The sequence below is a fragment of the Fusarium subglutinans genome (genome assembly GCF_013396075.1).
Source record: "Fusarium subglutinans strain NRRL 66333 chromosome Unknown NRRL66333_c0000016, whole genome shotgun sequence".
Taxonomy (NCBI): domain Eukaryota; kingdom Fungi; phylum Ascomycota; class Sordariomycetes; order Hypocreales; family Nectriaceae; genus Fusarium; species Fusarium subglutinans.
In genome coordinates, this window is record NW_023502079.1 from 85941 (window position 1) to 106658 (window position 20718).

Sequence of the window (20718 nt, forward strand, 5' to 3'; positions counted from 1 at the left end):
TATGGACGTGAAGTCTGTAAGCCTTTCGTCTCGACAAAAAAGCATCGCAGGGCCACCATAGATCCTGGACCCTGAATTCGAACATGCGAACTGCAAAAACGAAAAGTGGTGCAGGGAAGAGAGTTTTAGGATTTAGGTTCGGATTTTAGAAGGTTTATAGGTTTATAGGTAGATACCCCTACACCACTCTTCGCCGATGATATACAGAGTGATTTTAGTATATAAAGGTAGGTCCTACATGAGGGGGTCGATATGTTGGTATATGAGAGCAAGCCTACCACTAGATCATCAAAACTCCGCCAGCACGACAGATATATCCACACATACATCGTACAACAACCATCTACAACTTGGCCTTGGTATCCTTCAACCACTGCTCATACCAAACCTTTCCAAACTCCTTCCTCTCACCCTCCCTACTCTGCGCCTCCTCAAATCTCTGCTCATGCGCCTCCATAGCAGGCCCCCTCATAAACTCGACCAAACCAGCGTACATCTCCATTTTCAACACGCCGTAAACACCAGACTTGCTCTTGTCAATGAGTTCCTTCTCCTTGATAAAGTTGAGCAGGTCTTCGAGGCCCTTGGGCGCAAGACCGTCGGCGATGCCAGCTGCCAAGGCATCCTCGCCTGTGAAGCGCTTGGCTTCGAGGACGAGGCTTCGGTAGGTTGAGTGGGAGTACTTGATGCGGAAGAGAGCTGACATGGCGGGTTTGAGGGGTGCGCCGAAGACGAGCTCGTTGAGACAGAGGAAACCTCGTGGGGTTGGCGCGAGGCGATAGTCTTGGGCTGTGGCGAGCATGAGACCGCCTGCGAAAGCGTGGCCGTTCATGAGAGCCACTGTAGGCATAGGGTATCTAAAACAGTCAGCAGGCCACTCATAAGCACCCAGTATTATAGTAAACGTACGTCAAGAAACGAGCCCAGACATCGTAGAGCAAAGGCCAGAAACCCTCTGTCGCAACAGCATGTTCAAGATCAAGACCATTACTATAAAACTTTGGAATTCCAGAAGTAGTCGCTACAACACCGTGAGGGTAGCCAAACTCGATAATATCAAGAGCGTTCAGAAAGGCTTTGAGAACGGGTGTTGTAAGACGGTTGTCGGGTGGTGAGAGGAGGGTGAGGAGGTAGACTCTCGGTGAGGGTTCTGTGCATGTGAGAGTTCCGCCGGGATGGGCGCCGCATTTCGCGATGGGGAGTGTGAAGAGAGTAGACATCTTTTCTTTTTTTTGGGACTGATTTGAGAGTGAGACGAGAGGTTGTGAGGGAGAGTGGGCGTTGTTGGTTGGTATAAGAGCCCGTGGAGTAGAAGGCCGGCTAAGGAAAACACCTCGGCTTGTGGATATACCTTATGCTTGGGGTAAGTGAGATACATGATGAATCTGAGAAGGGCTTCTCGGCATATGAGAGATCACATGATACAAGAAATTCCATAGATTGACATACTGAGGAGTAAGATTTGGTAATTATACCCGAGTCTAAGGATTATTATGAATAATGTATTAATTGTTTGTCTAACTAGATGCCTCGAGTATCTTGCATGTGAACCATTTAAAGATTCTGGGGTAAGGATACGTACCGCTCATGATGAAACAGTCCCACTTCCCATGACGGCCACGCATCCCAACCTCGAGGCAAATGAGGGTGCCAGAATAAATTGGTCTAAACCTCCACTAGAATACACTAAACGTGCCTGAGTCTTTTTCACCGCTCAGGATAAAAGTCCCCTTACCTAACTATCACCGGCCAATAGCAGGCCTTCTTGTCAAGCCCCACTGGAGCTTTCATTTCCTCCAAAAAAACCCCCACTAACCAAACACCGTACGTAGCCTCTCATAACCACCACCAAAAACGAAGACGCGCGATCATGGCTTCAGACGCCAAAGACAAAGACTCCGTCATCTTCTTCCATCCTGATCTTGGAATTGGAGGTGCTGAGCGTCTCGTCGTCGATGCTGCGGTCGGCTTGCAGGAGAGGGGACATCGGGTCGTGATATTTACGAATCACTGCGATCCGAAGCATTGCTTCGATGAGTGTCGTGATGGTAATGATCCCAAGACTTTTGTATATGAGTTGACTAACAGTACTAGGAACCCTCGATGTTCGTGTTCGCGGCCACTGGCTGGTCCCAATGTCTATCCTCTCACGCCTCACAATCCTCTGCGCCATCCTTCGCCATGTCCATCTTCTCATCCACATTGCTCTCAGCGGCGAACTACAAGCCCTACGACCCCGCGCCTTTATCGTCGATCAGCTCTCCGCAGGCCTGCCTCTAATGCGCTACATCGCTCCATCCTCGCCAATCCTCTTCTACTGCCACTTCCCCGATCTTCTCCTCGCGCAGGGCCGCGAATCTGCCCTCAAGCGCTTGTATCGACGTCCGTTTGACTGGCTCGAGGAATGGACCATGGGATTTGCGAGCGCTGTGGCTGTGAACTCGGGTTTCACAAAGGGCGTGGTAAACAATACGTGGCCGAATCTGAAGAAGCGCACGGAAACGAAGGTGGTGTATCCTTGTGTCGATACGGAAGTCAGGGACAAAGAGGATGTTGGCAGTGATGGTGATGTCCCGTTTAAGGGGGAGAAGATTATCCTCAGTATCAACCGCTTTGAGAGGAAGAAGGATATTGGTCTTGCGATCAAGGCCTTTGCTGCCATTCCTGAAGCTGAGCGCAAGGGCTGCAGGCTCATTCTTGCAGGTATGACAGACATGAGCTTCTAGTCCGAAAGCAATACTGACTTATTATTAGGCGGCTACGATCCTCGCGTCGCTGAGAATGTCCAATATCACTCTGAACTCGAGGCTCTCGCCTCTTCCCACGGTCTCGAACACCTCACCACAAAGACCCTCATTACCGCTCTATCTACGCCTGCAAACGTTCCCGTTCTCTTCCTCCTCTCGATCCCCAACTCCCTCAAAGCATCGCTCCTCCGCTCCGCACGCATTCTTCTGTACACACCCGCCAACGAACATTTCGGCATCGTACCCCTAGAAGCCATGCTTGCTCGAACACCAGTACTAGCTGCCGACTCAGGTGGCCCCGTAGAAACAATCGTTGATGGCGAGACGGGATGGTTGCGATCGCCCAAGGACGTAGATGCCTGGGCTGATGTCGTGCGCAGTGCGCTGAAACTTAGCGACGCTGAGGTGCAGAAGATGGGCGATAAGGGCGCTGCGAGAGTGAAGGAGTTGTTTGGGCGAGAGCAGATGGCCAAGCGCTTTGATGAGATCCTGGTTGATATCGTCGGCAAGAAGCCCCCCGTCTCTGCCATGCGAACAGTCGTCAACGCTGCTGGAGTCTTGGTGGTGTGTGTTTTGGGACTGGTGGTTTCAGCGCTTCTTGCTAGCAGAAAGGAAGAGATAGTATCGGAATTTGCCGTTTAGCGGACATGCATAGTTATTATTTTAATATACCATTGAACTCAGTTTCACTTCTAGTATATATAAGTACACATATGTTTGTTTACCTGAGTTTATACAAGTTTATACAAGTTTATACAATTTTGCATCGGCTCATATTAGTTAATGTAAGCTTATAAAAGTTTACGTAGGTAGGCTGACATATAAAGCTCAGAGTTCTGCAGTTTCATCGGGCTAATATTAACAGTGTCAGATGCACAGCACCGACACAAATCTTCAATAGATGGAATGATATCCAACCAAAGAAAACAATAAATCTCTCCACCGTATCTATGCAAATGTACGCGAGCCTCCCTGTTGCCCAGGGCAGGCTGCTCTGATGCCGCTGTATATAGCCCAGCATGAGAATATGCAAGGGTTTCATTCTTATTCCTCCTTCTTCTCGTCATATATATATATATAAACAATGCGTCCGTCAACATAGGACTGGCTTCCGACGAAGCGGTGACGTTCTGGGCCTCTCTGCCTTTGATCCGATACATATTTATCCTTGTCCTCCTCCTTCTCGATTCATTCCAGCTCATAAACCCATCATTATTCTCATTTCCTCATCCATACATCCCGCCCACGAACAACTATCCGTCCCAAAAAAACAACACGGGATAAATCTTTATAGCAAGTGAGCCACCCATGATATGCCATAAAATAGCAATGCAGTAACAATCCCTTTCTGGGATGTGAGCAACGATCTAATAACAAGAAAACACCTGATGTGATGCCAAGCTTTGTGCAAAGCGAAGGCCTCATGCTCCAAAACATTTCTCCAGGCAACTGAAGAAGCAACTCATCCCATAATGGAAAAGGCTCTCAGTGCTTGTCTGGCATCTGACAAAGTATGTGATAAGAGAAATAAATGAACTTAATAAATATGCCACGAAACGGGGAAGGGGTATCATGTGTCATAGGGTGACGTCCCCTCGTCACCATATGCAGAGGTCGGCACCTTCTTGGCAGTTTCGGTGCTCGCAATGCTTATGTTGGTGTCACGTCTTCGAGGGTTGAAGACTGGAGGTCGTGACGTAGTTTGCGCTGGCTTCTTCTTTGACTTGGTGGCAATGAGCAAGATCCCGTCATCGCTGCCATCGTCGTCGAAATCATCGTCGACAGGCCGGGCAACGGGAGTGCTAGTCACCGAGTCCCGCGCACCACCTTCGAGATGGACAGCAAGAGAACCACTATCCATAGCAGGAGCATTGCCGTACACATGATCGATAGGGAAGCTATTGGGTTCCTTGTCAAAAACCGGTGGCGTCAGACTGTCGGTGGTTTCGAGTAGTTGTGGGTGGGCACTAACAATGCCTGGCTTGCACAACAGCTCGGCTTCCATGTCGGCTGAAACGGAGCTGGCACCGCTGAGCAAGGCTGGCAGAGAGGGGTCAGACTGGAATGCCAACATCCGCTCTGATGTGCTGGCTGTAGAAGGGAGTGCTGAGACAGGGCTGGTGACACTGGGGCTAGTCGATGGGGTGACCAAGGCCTCCATTGAATCGACACTTGACGACTTAGTAGTGGGCATGGTATCTGCGCGTGGGAGTGGTTCATCTCGGGTCCATTCCTCCTGAATAGGTGAGGGTGGGCAAGAGTAACTGATGTGTTCAGCCTGTCGATCACATCGTCGCATGCAGAGGTCTTCCGAGTAACGAGGTGGTGACGTTCTTGTAATCGGAGCACTATCCATTCTCTGAAGAGATCGGGGTCTGGCCTTGTTGCAAGGTTCAGGAGAGTGTGTTGGAATCGCGTGGCTATACTGTTGACCAGCGGCGGCAGCAAGAGATGAAGAGAGTATAGAAGCTTCCAGGCGTCTATGATGGGATCCCTTGCCCAAATCAACGGACTTGACAGGTCGTCTTCCATGACGCGGTGGTGCTTGGACACTACCAGGGGCAACAGTAGTATTGACGCCCACCTTGGGTTCAGCGCGTTTATCTGAACTGGAGAAGAGGCCTCGGTCGACCGATTTGGACCGTGAGCTTTCATCCATGGAATCCATCAAGTCCAGGTCGCGAGTCTTTCGGACTGTCTCGGCACCAGAATCATCTGGTCCGTCGACTGGGCTGGGGAAGTAGGGGGTAGTAGGAGTGGTTTGAGAGATGGGCATGGGGGAACCAAGATGGAGCCAGTGTTGAGTGGTTTTGGTGTGTCCGTGGCTGTGAGCATGACGATGGAATGGCCATAGAGAGGCTGCTGATGATGACTTCTCGGGTTCGCGTATCGACTCGCTCTCGCTATGAGCATGATGATGGCCTCGGTAAACGCCAGCTTCGGGGAGAACAGTCGCCAACGGGTCATATATGACTGATTCTGGCTGTGGGCTGACAGATTGGCTGACTGAGAGAGGATGTTCGGGCGCTGCGGCGGCATCTCGCAATGCACTCGTGAAGTAGTCGTCAGGACGGAGACTCTTGCGTCGGTTCTCGCGATACTGCCCATGAGGAGTCGGGGGTCCGTTATTGTACATGCTTACGTTGTCGCCGGTGGAGCTAGCAGCACTACTGTTGGCTCTATGTCGCGTTTTGCTATCACTTCGTTCTACAAGGGGGTGCATTACCTTGCCAACAGCCTTCTTGACCACCGAGCGAGCACGCTCCAGAAAGGTAAGAGGCACAACGGCGGATGACATTTCCCTCTCGTCGACTTGGATCTTTCGACCGGAAGAAGGGCGAGCAGGATCAGTATCGTCGAGCCATCCGATAGGGTTCATGATATCCTGGACGACCCATGGATGGCGCTTAATGTCTCGAAGTCGAATTCGCTTTTCGGGGTTCTTGGTGAGCATTTGTCGCAGCAGGTCAACAAGAAGGTTGTCGACTTCTTCATAGACCAAGTCGTTGTCGTCACGGTATGGGTGCATGTTCTGGCGCTTGTAGAGGGAGGTGGCGGCTGGAGAGGTTGAAGGGTGAACAGGCATTAAGCGGCGCTTGGGGATGTAGACTTCCTCTGTTGCGATCTTTCGGAACATCTGAAATTCATCTTCGGCGAGGAAGGGGATTCGAGCGTAGATCAGACAGTAAAGTGTCACACCAAGAGACCAAACGTCGATTTGTTCTGAAACCTTGGGTTGTTCTGTGTCCAAATCGGTGTAGCACAACTCGGGGGCAAAGAACGCAGGTGTACCGACTGTCTTGGCAAGTTCAAGATCATCGTCGAAATCCTTGGCCTCAGATTCGGATACTGTATCGTCAAATTCGCCATCTCGAATAGGTCGACCAAAGTAGGAGACACCAAAGTCAGAAATCTTGACGCGATGATCTTTACTCCACAAGAGATTGGCTGGCTTGATATCGCGGTGGACGACACCTTGATAATGCAAGTATTCAAGACCGAGAACAGTATCTCTGAAAGTTGATCGAGCTTGGTCAAAGGTGAAGCATGGGACGTAAGAGAAATCGTCTGAGAAGGGGTCGTGCTGTTGAGGGTTGAAATCAAGAGAGGACATGTGTGATATAATCGAATCAGCCATGCTGGGAGAACGTCCTCGGAAACCTTCGTCGACGTACGGACCGTACATGGTGCCATCCAACGCAGTACTCGAAGTGGGATTTGATCGGAGAGCGCTGGGGGTTTCCATATCGTCTTCCCAGTTGATGAACTCGTCAGGATCTTCAACAGCCCGAGTTGACGAAACAACAGATCGTGATCGTGAATGTGCCCTTTGTTCATCGCGGAAGGTTTGTCGTGAAGTAGGTCTCGAAGGTAATCCATCACTGACGGCAAAGTCTTGCATGGAGGATATGCGAGACTGGCTTCCTAGACTGCTGCTAGGCTCGTCGGCCCCTCCATTCTCGAAACTCCAGTTCATCTGGCCTGGGTAATTCTGTGCCATCTTGGCTCGTTTCATTTGCTTGATAGCCTGGCGATGTTCGAGTAGTTGTTCGTAGCGGTCCTCCTCGGGAGTTGGGAGCTCGCCTCGCATTTCGCGTTCTATGCGTCGTCGTTCGAATAGACAAATGTGAGGGAGACCCTTCTTGCGCCACACAACTTCACCGAGTTCCACATGCTCAAGTACCATATAAATCTTCTTGAGCTCAGGGTCGTCAATGACTTCGAGGAGGGCAACGACATTCGGGTGACGGATCTTCTTCAAGATGGCGATTTCCTTCTTCGTCTTGTCTTGGGGAGACTTTGCTGTAACCTTTCCAAGGCGTCGCTTTTTAGAGAAACGTGGGATGATCTTGATAGCCACATTTTCGCCTGTTTCGAGGTTGCGAGCCAGCTTGACTTTGCCATGCATTCCACGGCCAATTTCTTCAATCACTTCATATTGGTTAATGAGCTTGCGGCCGGTGGCGGTATCTGAGTCAATAAGGGCCTTGTGTGTCCTATGATTGACAAATACGTTAGTGTCTGATAAGTGAAACGGTTGGTGCATGCCAGGCTCCCTGGCCGTCTCCCCCGCTATAGGCGAGCAAAGCCGATTGGAAGCGAAACAAGCGAAAAAAAGGCGGACAACTGCGATACGATATTCCCATCGCAGTTTGAAATGCTTACTCTCTAACTTTGTGCATCTGCAAAGGGTGCAAGAGGGGACTTTGGGTGTAATTGGGAGGTGTGTTGTTCTCGGATACGGAGGTGACGAGATTCTGCCTAGAAGGCGAAGGGCTGAAAAGTCCTGGCGAAGACATCGGAGTGCTGTTGGCGGTCCTCAAAGGCATGGATGAAGAGGAGGGGAGATGGGTGTGCAGCGGCGGGGCTCCGCGAGCCGTCGACGAGAGGGAGGCGGACGACTGTTGCTGCGATAGAGATTTGTGGTGATGACGGTGAGAGTGGTGATGATGGTGCTGGTAGTACTGTGAAGGATCCATGATGGGCGAGATTGTTGGAGCGGCTGTTGTCGCCTCGACATGCTGAAGGGGAGTGCAGAAGGCTCGCACAGGCGGGCCGTGAGTTGCTGAAGTCACAACGGGATGTGACGAGGAATCGATCTATAGTACCATTGTCGCGTGTAGAGAGAAGCGTATATCGAGGCGGAGTGAGGATCGAAAACGCCCAAGACGTTGAAGTTGAGGAACGAGAGATTTGGTGAGAGGAGAGGTTGAGATGGTGACTGGAGTAGTTGGTAAAATAGGCTGGACAAAAGAGTAGAGCAAGTGGAGCAGTGCAATAAGAGAGAACAGGTCTTGTATGTTTGGGGGTGTGGATATTTTATTAGTGGTGTTGGTGTTGGTGTTGGACTGGACCCAGTGGAGTTGGTGATGATGGAGGTGGGCATGGAACTGCCTGTGAGTGGGAAGGCACAGTGTCCGTCTCTTTTACTAGGCCCATCTCTCGCTACAAGTCTGAATGGTGTGGTTCGTAGTGGCGACCGTGGAAAAGAAGGGCCAGTGGTTGTCGCAGCCGAACTCGATCTGATAGCGGTACCAATCTGGTAAGTCTCTACTGTGCGAGCTCCGAGGAAATCTTCTGGTCCGTGCTTCAACCCATGGCGCCATGCCCTCTCTCCCTCACCATCTTCAGATCAACCCTGGCCCAAATTCAAAGATACGCTGTTAGATCCACTGCCCTCAAACACTGCAGCTTCACCCCTCAACCTTGTCCACTCCACCTCGTCCAGAATCTCCAGTCAGTAGCGGCCACCGTCCACCGTCCAGCGTCACCAAAATACAACACACACACAAATCTGTTCCGTTTTCGCCCAGCCCGACCGAGGTTTCGTTGTCCCCAGCAGAAAAGACGACTCATTCATTGCCAGCACAACAAGTCAATAAACCGCGCAGTTATCTCGAATCTGACTTTCAAATGAAAACCTAATGCCGTCAGGTACCTGTCTACCGAGTTAGGTATCTATGGCCTACGTAGTAGCTATCACCGTCTCTTCTCTTCTCGACGAGCCAAGCCAAGCCATCCAGATACAGAAAGGGTGTGGGCTCCTTACCTCCACTCCCCTGAACGCCGCCTTTTTCACTCTTTTTGTGACAGCGATGTCTGTTTCTGCTGGAGTACAGAGTGGACCGGCCGCCTTCAAGGATTTGGCCCCTGCTCGCTCCTCCATCCGCTCCGTTCCTCGCTCTCTAGCACACGTCGTCGCCGTCGCCGCTGGCGTGGTCATCTCTCGACAAAAGTATAGATGAGGTTATCTCGAAACGTATCTTGGCTTGGCTCATCATTCGACGCAATTTCTCAACATCAAGCCACCACTAGTGAGTAGCGAGGCTTTCCCTAGGCATGACCGACGAGGGCTCTCTCAAGCGAGCCAGCACTGAGCATTTCCTGGCCTTGTCCGACATGTCTTGGCAACGCTTGGGCTGGCTAGGATGGCTTTGGGCTTGACGATTTACAGTGTCCTCTGCAGCGCTGCAGAAAGAGTAACACCGATGGGCGCTTGAGATTGGTTAAAAAATGCCCGGTTTGCTCAATGGAGGCCCTGACGCCATCTGACTGGACGGAGACATTCTACCCAAGTGCGATAATTCCCTCGGACAACCCTTCTATGGTCGAAGTCAATTCATTGTTGTGCTAAGCTCACCACGTCCCAAGAATACGTGAGGTGCATGGTTTGTGATTTCTAATTGAGTGCATGGGTATCTGGAGACTTGGACAATTGGCTTACAACTCAATAATATTTGATTGGACTCCATGATTATATCTGGTGGGAACTCACACGTACTGGACAAGAGCTCAAAACTCAACCTTGGAGGTCCTAAACTATCTCGAGTAGCTGACGCAATGGAGACAGCCAGGGAACTCGAACAGACAAGACAAGCAAGGCTCAAGCGAAGCGATTGCGGGTCAAAGTGCGGGAGGCGGTGATGCTGGAGAAGAAGTGGCACTAAGGGATACCTGAGCTACCCATATCGCGGGCTTCTGATTCGTACTGTAAGACTGTGCCATCGAGGGCACTGCGGGCGTCTTCAGAGCCCGAAAACATCGCAGACGGTGCCCAAGCATACTGTACAGACACTGCCCTCAAACCGTATCTGAGAAAGTATTGCTGCTGTCAGTGGGGCAGCGTTTCGCTGGGGACGGGAACTTAGTTTATGGTACCTTACCTTCCCAGGCCATGATGCATCTCTCCAGCTGTCGGAGCCTTGGAAAGATCCATGAGTCTGTGGGAATTTCCAGGAGATTCCTCAAGCACATCACTGGGGCTGCTGTGAATGCTTCACTTGCACAGCTCACAACGATTGATCTGGATCATTGCGAGCCCCTGAAGCGAAGTCTCAAACTCAATTTACTCAGCTTCAAGCGAAGAAAGTGATAAGATAACACCAGGCACAACGAATGGACGACAGGATAAGCAATTGTCATCGAGCCAATGGTAGTTTACCATTTTCAACTTCGGTGTGTCTGCGATTTCCCAACTCGTTCGCGTTGGGGTTCGGTGGCTTGGCTAGGCCTGCGATGTCTTTGAATGGACCCATATTGCTGGGGCATTAGTTTTGCTCCCCTGTCCCAGCCCGATAAGATCCGCGTCTCTGAATGCAGGTTTTTTTTCGCTCATTGTTTCTTTGCTTTTGTCTCTGGCGTACCTGAGATCAAAGTCGGGGCATCCTGGCTTAGTCATGTCTTACCCTCTACTCTGCTAACCAACAGATTGGAATTCAAAAAGCCTCGTTTCAGAGATTCAGCGGAAGTTGTCCATGTCGCATCAGAAGCGCTGGCGGTATTTCTACGCCGCCCTAAACGCCGTTGTCTGCGTCATGGACTGTAGGGCCGAAGTTAATTCAGGTCCCTCTATCTGCAAGGGTACGGCATCTGGTCTGAATAATATTTTTGTTTTATTTTGGTTCATACTGTTCATACACGAACGTCCAGTGCTTCCAGGGTGAGGTTCTACGAAAACGGGTGGTGCTCGCGTGCCAGTTCAAGTCTCAGTTGCAAACGGTCAGCCTCGAAACGCAGTGACCCTGAACGGTTCAATGTCTTGTGAGACTCAGCTTCTCAAGCGAGTCACAAATATATCCTCATTACGAGTCGATAGATATGGACTGCTGTGCATAATTGCGATACGTTGCACAGCAGTTCAATGACATGTGGTTGCCAAGATCAACAGTATGGCCGGAGATAGACTTCACTTAGAGCGTCTTGCACCCTGGCACCACGACGAACTAGCCAGTCCGCTGTGTCGATCAGAGTCGGCAATTCTTCGCTGCCCCTTTTTATTTCCAACCTCCGGGCTTAGGGTCCGTCGTTTGATTCATGCTTGGCTTGGCCAACTACGCCTCGTATGTCTGAATCACATGCATTCCATGCGCATCTATCGGTGAAGAACGCATAATAGTTAGATCGTTCATTCATACTCGACATGATGAGTTCATGTTTATGTACGTATGAGGCTCTATTGTTGGAAATTATTGGTAAATGACTCGCCACGATGGCTACTCCATTTAATTATCGGTTTTACTCCCGTACCAACACGCACGCACGCTGTACCGTACCCTGTTGTCGTATTTTAGCGTCTGGATTCTTTTTGTCTGCACTTTACTGTCCAGACTGGCCGTGTTGTAGGTATATGCATGCAGCTGCACAAGACCGGCATCCGGCCCCCGCCGGTCGTTGCTCCGTGTTTGGCGGACGTTCCTTCCATTAATCCTAGCCCCAGAAGATGGACGAGGTTAAAGGCCATCAGTGTACTCCGTAGTGATCATGCTACTGTAGCGTTCTCGAATGGCTCATCATCACAAGACGATGCCATCGCAGACCTACCTAAACATGGTGGGCGGGCACTTTAGGGTAGCATCGAGCAGTCGACTCCCGTCCCGGCAGGCAGGCAGTTGATGTCCGCCCGTTCCATCCTACCTTCCTCTCCTCTCCTTCTTCAACTGCGTACCTGACCAACTTGGGTAGCTGCATCTTCCCCGCCACACTACGGAAGTCTGCATCCACTCTCTGATCCTCGTCATCCCAAGATGGAACTGTTTCTTCTTGTTCAAGCTTAACCTCCAAATCTCGACCGTCAGGCATCTTCACGATACCACACAGAGGCCCGACAGAGCCCAGCATTCACTCGCCAGATCACAACTTAGCCACTAAGAAGGACACACCCGCACCCCCCGAGATTTTGAGGAGACCATAGCGGCAGTCACGTTCAATATCACTTGATCAGGACTCTGAGCTAGTCTACTCCGTAGCTGGTAGTTTAACCACCACTAGCACCTGTGATGAGGATACACAACTAACGGACAAGACATCGAGTGGATCTAGCCCAAGCTCTTGATGACAAGAAATTCGAGGCTAGCTGAAGCAACGATAAGGATTGTCTCTAATGGCAAATGACAATCCAGCGTCTGAGTGGCTTTCACAGATGCACCTCAAGGAACCTGATTTTACCTGAGCGAGCCTGCATTTCTCATGTCTCAGAACGCCATCAGGAAGCAGGGGTCCTAATAGGCAAATTATTTCATTCATGGATTTCTTGGGCCATTTTTGCATTCTTCGAGCTCTCAGCCGGAGGTGAAACTCCTTCAAGCAAGGCTCGATACAAATCTCCTACCTGGTAATCTGCTGCAAAAACACATTCACGCGTCTATTGTCAGGCTACCTGTGCAGAGGTCGCGAGACCTTGGATTGATCTTGGCATGCTCAATTTTAACTATGGAGCCACTTGTTGCTAATTTCTGCCTTTGTACAGAGTACCATACTGAGATGGCCCCATTCAGCTCACTGGATTCAAATTTTGTTACTTGGGTAGTTTTCCCCGCAAGAAGGAAACGCAAACCGCTTCATGGAACAAAGACAGGGTCCTCATTGCATTCAGGTTGAGGGGGTTTTGTGGCTCCGACCTTTAGAAACCACCTCACAACCACCAGAGCGTCTCAACACCGGGCCGGCTCGGACGATGAGCGGAGCACCGAGCGGGCCCGTCCTTTGGGGAAGTCGCTGGGTAATGGAGCACCGTCAGGGGCTGGTAGCCAGCTTGACAGGGGAGGCGAAGCAGGGATACCCTACTGTACGTATACAACCTCTTTTCTCGATTTTCGATATCATCGTCACCCTGAAGGGACCAAGAAACTGTCAGCGCGGCGCCTTACCTCTTGTCCCCTCAACAACGCCGCAGTTGCACAACGATGGCTGGCTCCGCGCCTCGTGGTTGGATCGTTCAAGAAGCCCGAAACCTTATTGGGAGGCTTTTTGCTTAGTGGCCTGACTGCCGCTCTTCCTTTACGCTGCTTGTCGGCGCTGGTCGGGATGTTGTCGCGTTGCTCTGCTCGCATGTCACAACCCTGGGAGACAATACTACAGTCTGCAGGCGCCTGCTTCGGTCTCGATTCAGTTGGACTACCCGTTGTATTAGTAGACCAGGGTTCGAAGTGAAAGAGGCGCATGCAGAGATACGACGCTGTGCTCCTTCGATCTCTGTATAGATCAGGCCTGGATGACTCTGAACTCCCAAAGGCATTGCCATCACACTCTTTCTGGCCGATTTCGGCCCGCCTGACAACGCCATCATCCACACCAAGTGCAATTGGCATCGAGGCAGTATGAGCTATGAGCTGGGGAGCGTGCCACTTCGATGCGCTTCCTGTGACATACAAACCAAGATAATATCAACCATCAGAGGCTCGATGGAATAGCTCGCAACAGCAACTCAACTATTAGCGCGCGATGGGTCGTCGATAGTGGGGTGGTTGCCGCTTTGACGATGGCCCCAACCCGCACCAGTTATCCCTGCCTGACAACCGTGCATTTGTCGTTCCGTCCCATAATAAGAGCCGAGGCCACGGACCAGCTTCTGTTCACTCTCGTGGCGATTGTTGTTATTAACCTCATTCGATCTCGAGCAACAGCTCAGGAAGAAAAGAGAGCTAAGCGTGCCGCAGATTCATGCAAGCCGGGTCTCCAGATACATGCCTACTTCTTTGCTACCATCAAACTTCAGAGAGATCTTGATCCACCAATGAGGTGACATCTGTGCGGTAATACATGTCTTTCCGTGGGATTCCCTATTCGAGACATGTCCGCTATGTCATACCGTGCACTCAAGAGAATGCACCATGGCGCTTCGAGTTCCTGCATCTAACGTGGCGGATGTTAACTGATCTGAACGTGGCCATCGCAAAACCAGCACAGAATCGGCAGACGAATGATCCCGCTCCAAGTCGACCCTGACCCTGACTGCATTGCATGGGCACAATGCACAGCAAGCGGCAGGGGGTGCTACAGTGATTTCCCAGATATTTTACTAGGCCATAACTCGAAATTGTGGCATATCAAATTATATCAACTCGATTATCATAGAAATGGCTGTTATTTGTATGGGTCGAAGAACGCCCTACGGTTCCTAACATGACAGACATGCCGGACATACTACCAGAGTCAGATGTGATTATCAAGAACCCTTCTATGTAACAGAAAAAGGAATTCTGGATGCCCGCTGATTGCCGTTGGTCTTGAAGAACCTTGGTCAGCTTCTCCGTCCGTACCGTACCTGGAAACGTTGATCCCGCCGTAAGCGACGGTAGAGCAGGATGGTGTCTTCCACAATTCCAGCGAATGAGGCGCTGCACTTGTTTCGTCATGTTCTTGAAAGGCGGTTCCGGGGTGTTACATTGCCGAGTCGAAGATGCCAAAAATGGTAAGACGGGGACTTCAGCCATAGGCTGACGAATAATATTCATGGGGAGAGTCGCTGGAGAAAGACGATTCGTGGCCACTGCACATCTTGAACGATTAACTAATTACCATCTCTCACGCACTTTAGCTGCTCTCAACGGAGTACAGGGTGATATTCTTATTTCCAATTCGGGATGTTTGGCCCTGTCATATCTGATAAAGGCCTTGCAGTCCGTGCTATCACAATGCCCGTCAATGTTGATCAACGCCTTTCATCAACAACGGTTGTCACACCAGACTGCATCAAACGCTCGTCCTACTATCGAATGTTGGTGACTTCAACTTTTGCTACCCTCGTTCTCGGCAATTGCGCACACCTTACTGCCTGTCTCCAGAAATGATAGTCATCAGTATTACGCTGCAGGTCTTGGTCTACCGTCGTACAGTACATACACGACGCATTTCCCCAATCACCCAATGACTCTTCTTTTGATATCATAAAAAAATGATTCGTCATAAGTTCAGGGTCAAGGCTACAATCAAGAGGCACACTGTATTCTCTGGTCTAAGCCATTTCGGCTGACTCTTCTGGCAGCTAACTCCTGACATGCTTGTGTGCCAAGGCAATGAACAAAGTGCACTGTGAAAGGACTTGGCCCCAAGGTATCTCATGGGATTGCTCGCAGATACCAACCAGCCTTACCCCTGTATGAGGGCACAGACAGACGATGGCTAATAAACCTTGGTACCCCTCCCCCAGACAGAAACTGACTGACCAGAACTGCAAATAGATCTTCAGATCCAGCAGAACACGGCAGCCAAAATGAAAGACGCACTAATTCCCGGAGATGGTGCTCCATAAGCCATTCGGACTGAGGGAAGAAAAAAAATTGGGATCTTCATCATCGATGACGAAAAGACTCAGGGAAACTGCTCCAAACTTGGGGGATTATTTGATGAATTTATTTTGACATCTGTTATTAAGGCCTCAAGTTTTCTTTCGCCCTAAGGACGGAGCACGATAGACTTGACTGCTTTATTTTAACTCTAGGTTCACATAAACACTTGTCACCGCTGATCAAGGCGAGTAGTAGTTGGTCATGATGCTTAGACTGATTCGTCAGCCTCGGTGATCGCCCAGCACTTCTGAGGCTGTTGATAGTTGAGCCACATTGCTATGCAATCCTTAATGTGAGATCGGATTGCTGGACTCGCTCGCTCACAGTTTCTAGTTTACGATATGGGTTCCTCTGGCTGGGATCTGAATAGCAAGATAGAACAATGCTGCTCTCAATGGTTGAAATGAAATACGTGCGGATTTGTTACGTTCACCGGGTTCGTCGGTGCGAGTGTGAGTGATTATCATCACACCAGGAACAGGGCTGTTGAAGAAAAAGCAAGCAAAACAGTTCCACTACCTACCCGAGGACTTCGCATGGAAATCGCCATGGTTGAGCGAGAGATACATACGGACGAGGATCTAATCAACACCCCTGACGTTCACTAGGCCATGAACACAGCATCATACCATCATCGACACGACATGAATCGGCGTCGAGGTTACTCCTCCGAAGTCTGGTGATAGAGATGGTGGGTGCAGTCTTGGTCAAATCTGGATGTTGAGATTGTCGAGGAGTCTTCTTTTGAGCCTTCACATGTGCCTGCGCCTCTGGATTAGAGACAGACAGACATCCCTGAACGCCACGGGCGGGAATGAGCAGCTTGTCGACTGTTGAATGAGACAATTTCATAGGCTATTTGTTGGGCGAGTGAGCTTGGGGCTGGGGTAGGCTCATGCTCGTGCTCATGCACAACATGCTCGCTTTTGCGGATCCCAGAAGAAGGTGATAGAAATGGGGACATGGACCCATCCATCCATTCATGTGTATTGGTGGTGTGGGGAAGCAAGGCATGTCTTAGTCCAACGTCAATATGATGTCGTCTTTGGTGAGCAATCTTGGAGGGTCAATGATTGATTGATTGATTGATTACTCACAGGCTACCGTACCCCAGATCAACTATCGATTTGCCCAAGAGTTTTGGGAATAGTCTCGTGTCTCATGATGGTTGCGTTGATACGAATCCGGATATCACCCAAGCCAACTCAGGGTCGTATTGATTAATGTCGACGATACCCGTATTTAGGTCAACATGACCATGGTAAGACATCCGAATGAACAGGGTCAGTTCAGAACCTTGCTTGAAGCAAGTCAAAGACACGAACATCTGATATTAAAATAGCCTGCCTTATCTGCGGTACACGACTTACATCAGATCAGCCCTAGGTCAAAGTCTGGGTCCGGGGTCCCAGGAGAGCGGAAGCCACTCAGCTCTCATCACAACTTTGCGCCCGTGCAAGATAGCCTCTATCTTACAATCATCACAGCCTTAACTCCTGACACCGCCTTTCTGGTGAGCACACTAAAACGGAACAACCTAAGCGCTGCGGACGAAATCGATAGAGTCGCAATCACCACGCGAGACCATCAATGCATGTCTCGGAGCCCATGTCCTTAGACTGTGAGTGGATTAGTACACTCCATCTCCAGATCTCAAGAGACTCCCGAAGAGGTTGCAACAAGAACCCGGGCTTTTTTGTAGAGCAAGGCTAATATACAGAATGAACTCAAAAGGAGATCGCCATAGGATTGCATAATTTCACGACAAGGACCAACGCTTTTACCACGTCTCTTCAGCTCTTTTTGCCAAAAAACTGCTCACGCCTCGTGCAAGTGCAAAGGCAGCTTGATACCGGAGATTTCTTGAACCCTGTGCCTCCTTTTGCCTGCTGTTTCGTAAGGCTGTCGATCTTTGTCTCAAAAAACCTGATATCGAGCAAGCTGATGCTCAAGACTGCAACCCCATACATCTTTCGGGGTCTTGCCCCCTTTCCTTCGCTTCGTACGCGGCAGCCACGGCAGTCCGTGATCTGATTCCAATACCTTTGCCAAGTGTCTCACAATACTCACCGCAGAAGCAGCTGCTTTCTTAGCAGCCACACAATGATCTTTGTCAAAACCACCCAGCCAGTCATGTCATCAGATCTAGACAGTGCGCCGGATTTGGAAGCAAGGCAGGATCAATACTGTCACCTATCAAGCAGCGGGAGGCTGAAGGAGGGTGGTGCTGAGCACAGACTGCACTGTCGAGAGGCTGCGTATGTTGGGAATTTCGATGCGTGATGGATGGACTGGACCCTAGGTCGGCTGACAAGCCATGTGATGCTCTTAGCTGCCCCCAAGCTCCCCACCAGTTGGGCACCGGAATCTGTTTCTCGCTTCCAGCAATATTGGTTCGAGGTATGGCCCAGACCGTGAAGCGGCGAAGGAAGTGCAACGCGTACATTTTGATTGAACGCGACGCGTGCGAGGCTCAGCCAGCCTCGCTCTCTTCTGCTCCGAAAGGTGTGTGGGCATTCCCACTATGGTGTGCCAAGTTCACATGCTAATCATTACCAATTGGCAAGGCAGTCACCGGGTCTATTCGGATTCGCCTTCGCGTTCTGAGTGAGACATGACAAGAGAACCGGGCAAAATAATGGAATTATCGGAGTGTGAAGTGGTGTATGAAAGAGACGGACAGCACGGAAGAGAGTGCTTGTATTGACCTCTCTGACATTGCGTGTATCATGTTGCAGCCTATTCAGAGAACGGCGACATCATTGTTGGGGTTTCGTGAAGTCGACTCCCAAGATGTCGTCCATCCATGGCCCGACCTTTGCCGCGTCGCCATCGGCCATGCCAGCTTGGGAAAGCTGTGCGCCCCAGCTGGAGACGTTGTAGATGGATGATGATGTGAGTGCTGACAGGCCATCTTCTGAAGCGGAAGATGAAGGGCCGTCGGCTGTAAATTTGTCTACGACACCGTGTCTAGCTTCGAAACGAAGCTTGATCTATGTTCCTGTTAGTTTCTTTGTTATATGCCTCTGCCAAGCGGTGTGTCACTCACGTCAAAGTCCAGTTGAGGACGCTCTCGAGGGTCCTCCTCGTACGGGAAGGTTGAGAAGGTGAATTTGGGTGTCTGGCCATAGATCCAGTCCCGCGACTGTAATTCCTCGTACCCTTTGCTGATGCTATCCATCTCAAGTACCTTATCACTGATGACCTCCCGGACATCAAAGTCGCCGTACATGCTTGCAAACTGTTCCACAACGGCAGCCTCGAAAGCAGCATTCTCGATGCCGACGTTGCGGACAGGGCTGCGGACACTGTCGACGCCACGAGTCTTGATATACGGCTCAGCTGGTGAACGCAGCATGCCTGAGATGTTAGTAAGGTTTGGGCTACGGAGGAGACACGTTCCGTGGTGAAGAGATCGAAGACGAGTGAGTTTATACGCGGACCCTGAAATTTTGTAGGTGCCGATTGGGTCGTCAGGAATATCTATAACGATGTCGTGTCGCTCATTGACACGCGTATTTGGTTTTCCAAGAGAGGAGAGAGCCCTTACGACCATCTCGGCGTGCTTGTTCCGGTCGAAGACTGCAGGAGGGCAGATGACGCTGAAGTTGACATTTCCTTCGTCATGAAAAACAGCGCCTCCCCCTGAACGACGACGGACAAGCTGCACTGGTCCACCAGTCCAACCTATGCTTGCAGGATCATTACGGAACTGGGCGAGTCTCCGAAGATTCAGTTCCATCCATGGATTTTGGTTTCGACCAAAGACAATACAAGGATCATTGGTGTAGAGAAAGAGTATGGTTGACTCTGGGGGCGTCTTCTGGAGAAGATGGTGCTCAACAGAGAGGTTCAGGAAGGGATCACGAGAAGTCGAAGTATATACTTGGATCTTATTGGATGAATGAGAAGCTGCATCGGTGAATTGGCGTCTTGATATGGCTGACAATGAGAGGAAATGTCGTGATATGTTTCGAGGCGTTGAGCCCAAAAACGAGCGATTGGGCCGTAGCATGACGACAAGAGTCAATATCGGAATAGAATTTGAGAGCTAATAAGGAAGAGTCACAGATGGACAATGCAATTGGACCGGAAATACGGTATTATCCAGGGCAATGGATGAGATCGTCGTTGAAGTTATTGTATCCAATGAGCAAAAGGGTTGAGGAAACAAACGTTTGGTTGTTTTCAGCCTCGGAGACGGAAAACCCCAATTGAAGCTGACCCCGCCGCGGACCGGAAATAGGACGCTGAAAGCCCAGGGGATGCAATAAAACTCAGAACCTCTACCCTAGGTGACAAAAAGTCTGAGGTAAACTTGGTGTAATTTAGTATAGATTCAGAGGATCTTAGACTAAGTATTTTTGGCATCTTAGCTCAACGTCGGAAGTCTTCTTAGACCCCGAGGAAAGCCCTGTAAACTTTAGGGGCAGTTTCAGTTCCGCAACGGACGGTAGCGGGTGCCGGTTCGGGAAATATCCAAACCAGTGAGAACGCTGTGCCTTGCAGAAAAAGGAATGTACCGAGTGAAAAAAGAAATTGAAATTGAAATTGACTGATAATCTCGATCGAGATTTGGTTTGACATGACGTTTCGTATCCGTTGAGATGGAGAATGCCCACTGAGGCACTGGGCACCGGGCACCTAGCTAGGGGAGGAAAGAAAACTTAGGACCTCGATCCTAAATGACAATAAGATTTAGGTGATATAGCCTAAGCTTAGGAGAACTTTTGTAGAGTTTATTTTGACACCCTATATCAAGGCCTCCAGCTACCTTAGCTATTGGCTCTGGCTTCACAGCGGAAGAGCGATTATCCAGACTTTATGGAATCAGACATAGTTGCATGGATGAACGTCAATTGAGTCACAACAAAAGCGGCCCGATGTCGCTTAATGACAGCTAT

At 50.2% G+C, this 20718-nt stretch overlaps 4 protein-coding genes across 4 annotated transcripts; 1 reads left to right on the forward strand and 3 right to left on the reverse strand.

Annotated features, from left to right (window-relative positions):
• Positions 1-343: 343 nt before the first annotated feature.
• FSUBG_1849 (enoyl hydratase isomerase) lies at positions 344-1220 on the reverse strand (the record flags this gene model as incomplete). Its single annotated transcript, XM_036679558.1, has 2 exons — positions 344-857; positions 910-1220. 2 exons carry the CDS (start codon positions 1218-1220, stop codon positions 344-346), a joined length of 825 nt encoding a protein of 274 aa, XP_036542492.1.
• Positions 1221-1870: 650 nt separating this feature from the next.
• FSUBG_1850 (alpha-1 3 alpha-1 6-mannosyltransferase) lies at positions 1871-3389 on the forward strand (the record flags this gene model as incomplete). Its single annotated transcript, XM_036679560.1, has 3 exons — positions 1871-2048; positions 2095-2703; positions 2755-3389. 3 exons carry the CDS (start codon positions 1871-1873, stop codon positions 3387-3389), a joined length of 1422 nt encoding a protein of 473 aa, XP_036542493.1.
• Positions 3390-4317: 928 nt separating this feature from the next.
• FSUBG_1851 (CAMKK kinase) lies at positions 4318-8227 on the reverse strand (the record flags this gene model as incomplete). The annotated part of the gene is made up of 2 exons (XM_036679561.1): positions 4318-7744; positions 7914-8227. 2 exons carry the CDS (start codon positions 8225-8227, stop codon positions 4318-4320), a joined length of 3741 nt encoding a protein of 1246 aa, XP_036542494.1.
• A 10346-nt stretch (positions 8228-18573) lies between these two features.
• On the reverse strand, positions 18574-19829 carry FSUBG_1852 (lipoate ligase A; the record flags this gene model as incomplete). Its single annotated transcript, XM_036679562.1, has 2 exons — positions 18574-18807; positions 18864-19829. 2 exons carry the CDS (start codon positions 19827-19829, stop codon positions 18574-18576), a joined length of 1200 nt encoding a protein of 399 aa, XP_036542495.1.
• Between the last annotated feature and the right edge of the window lie 889 nt (positions 19830-20718).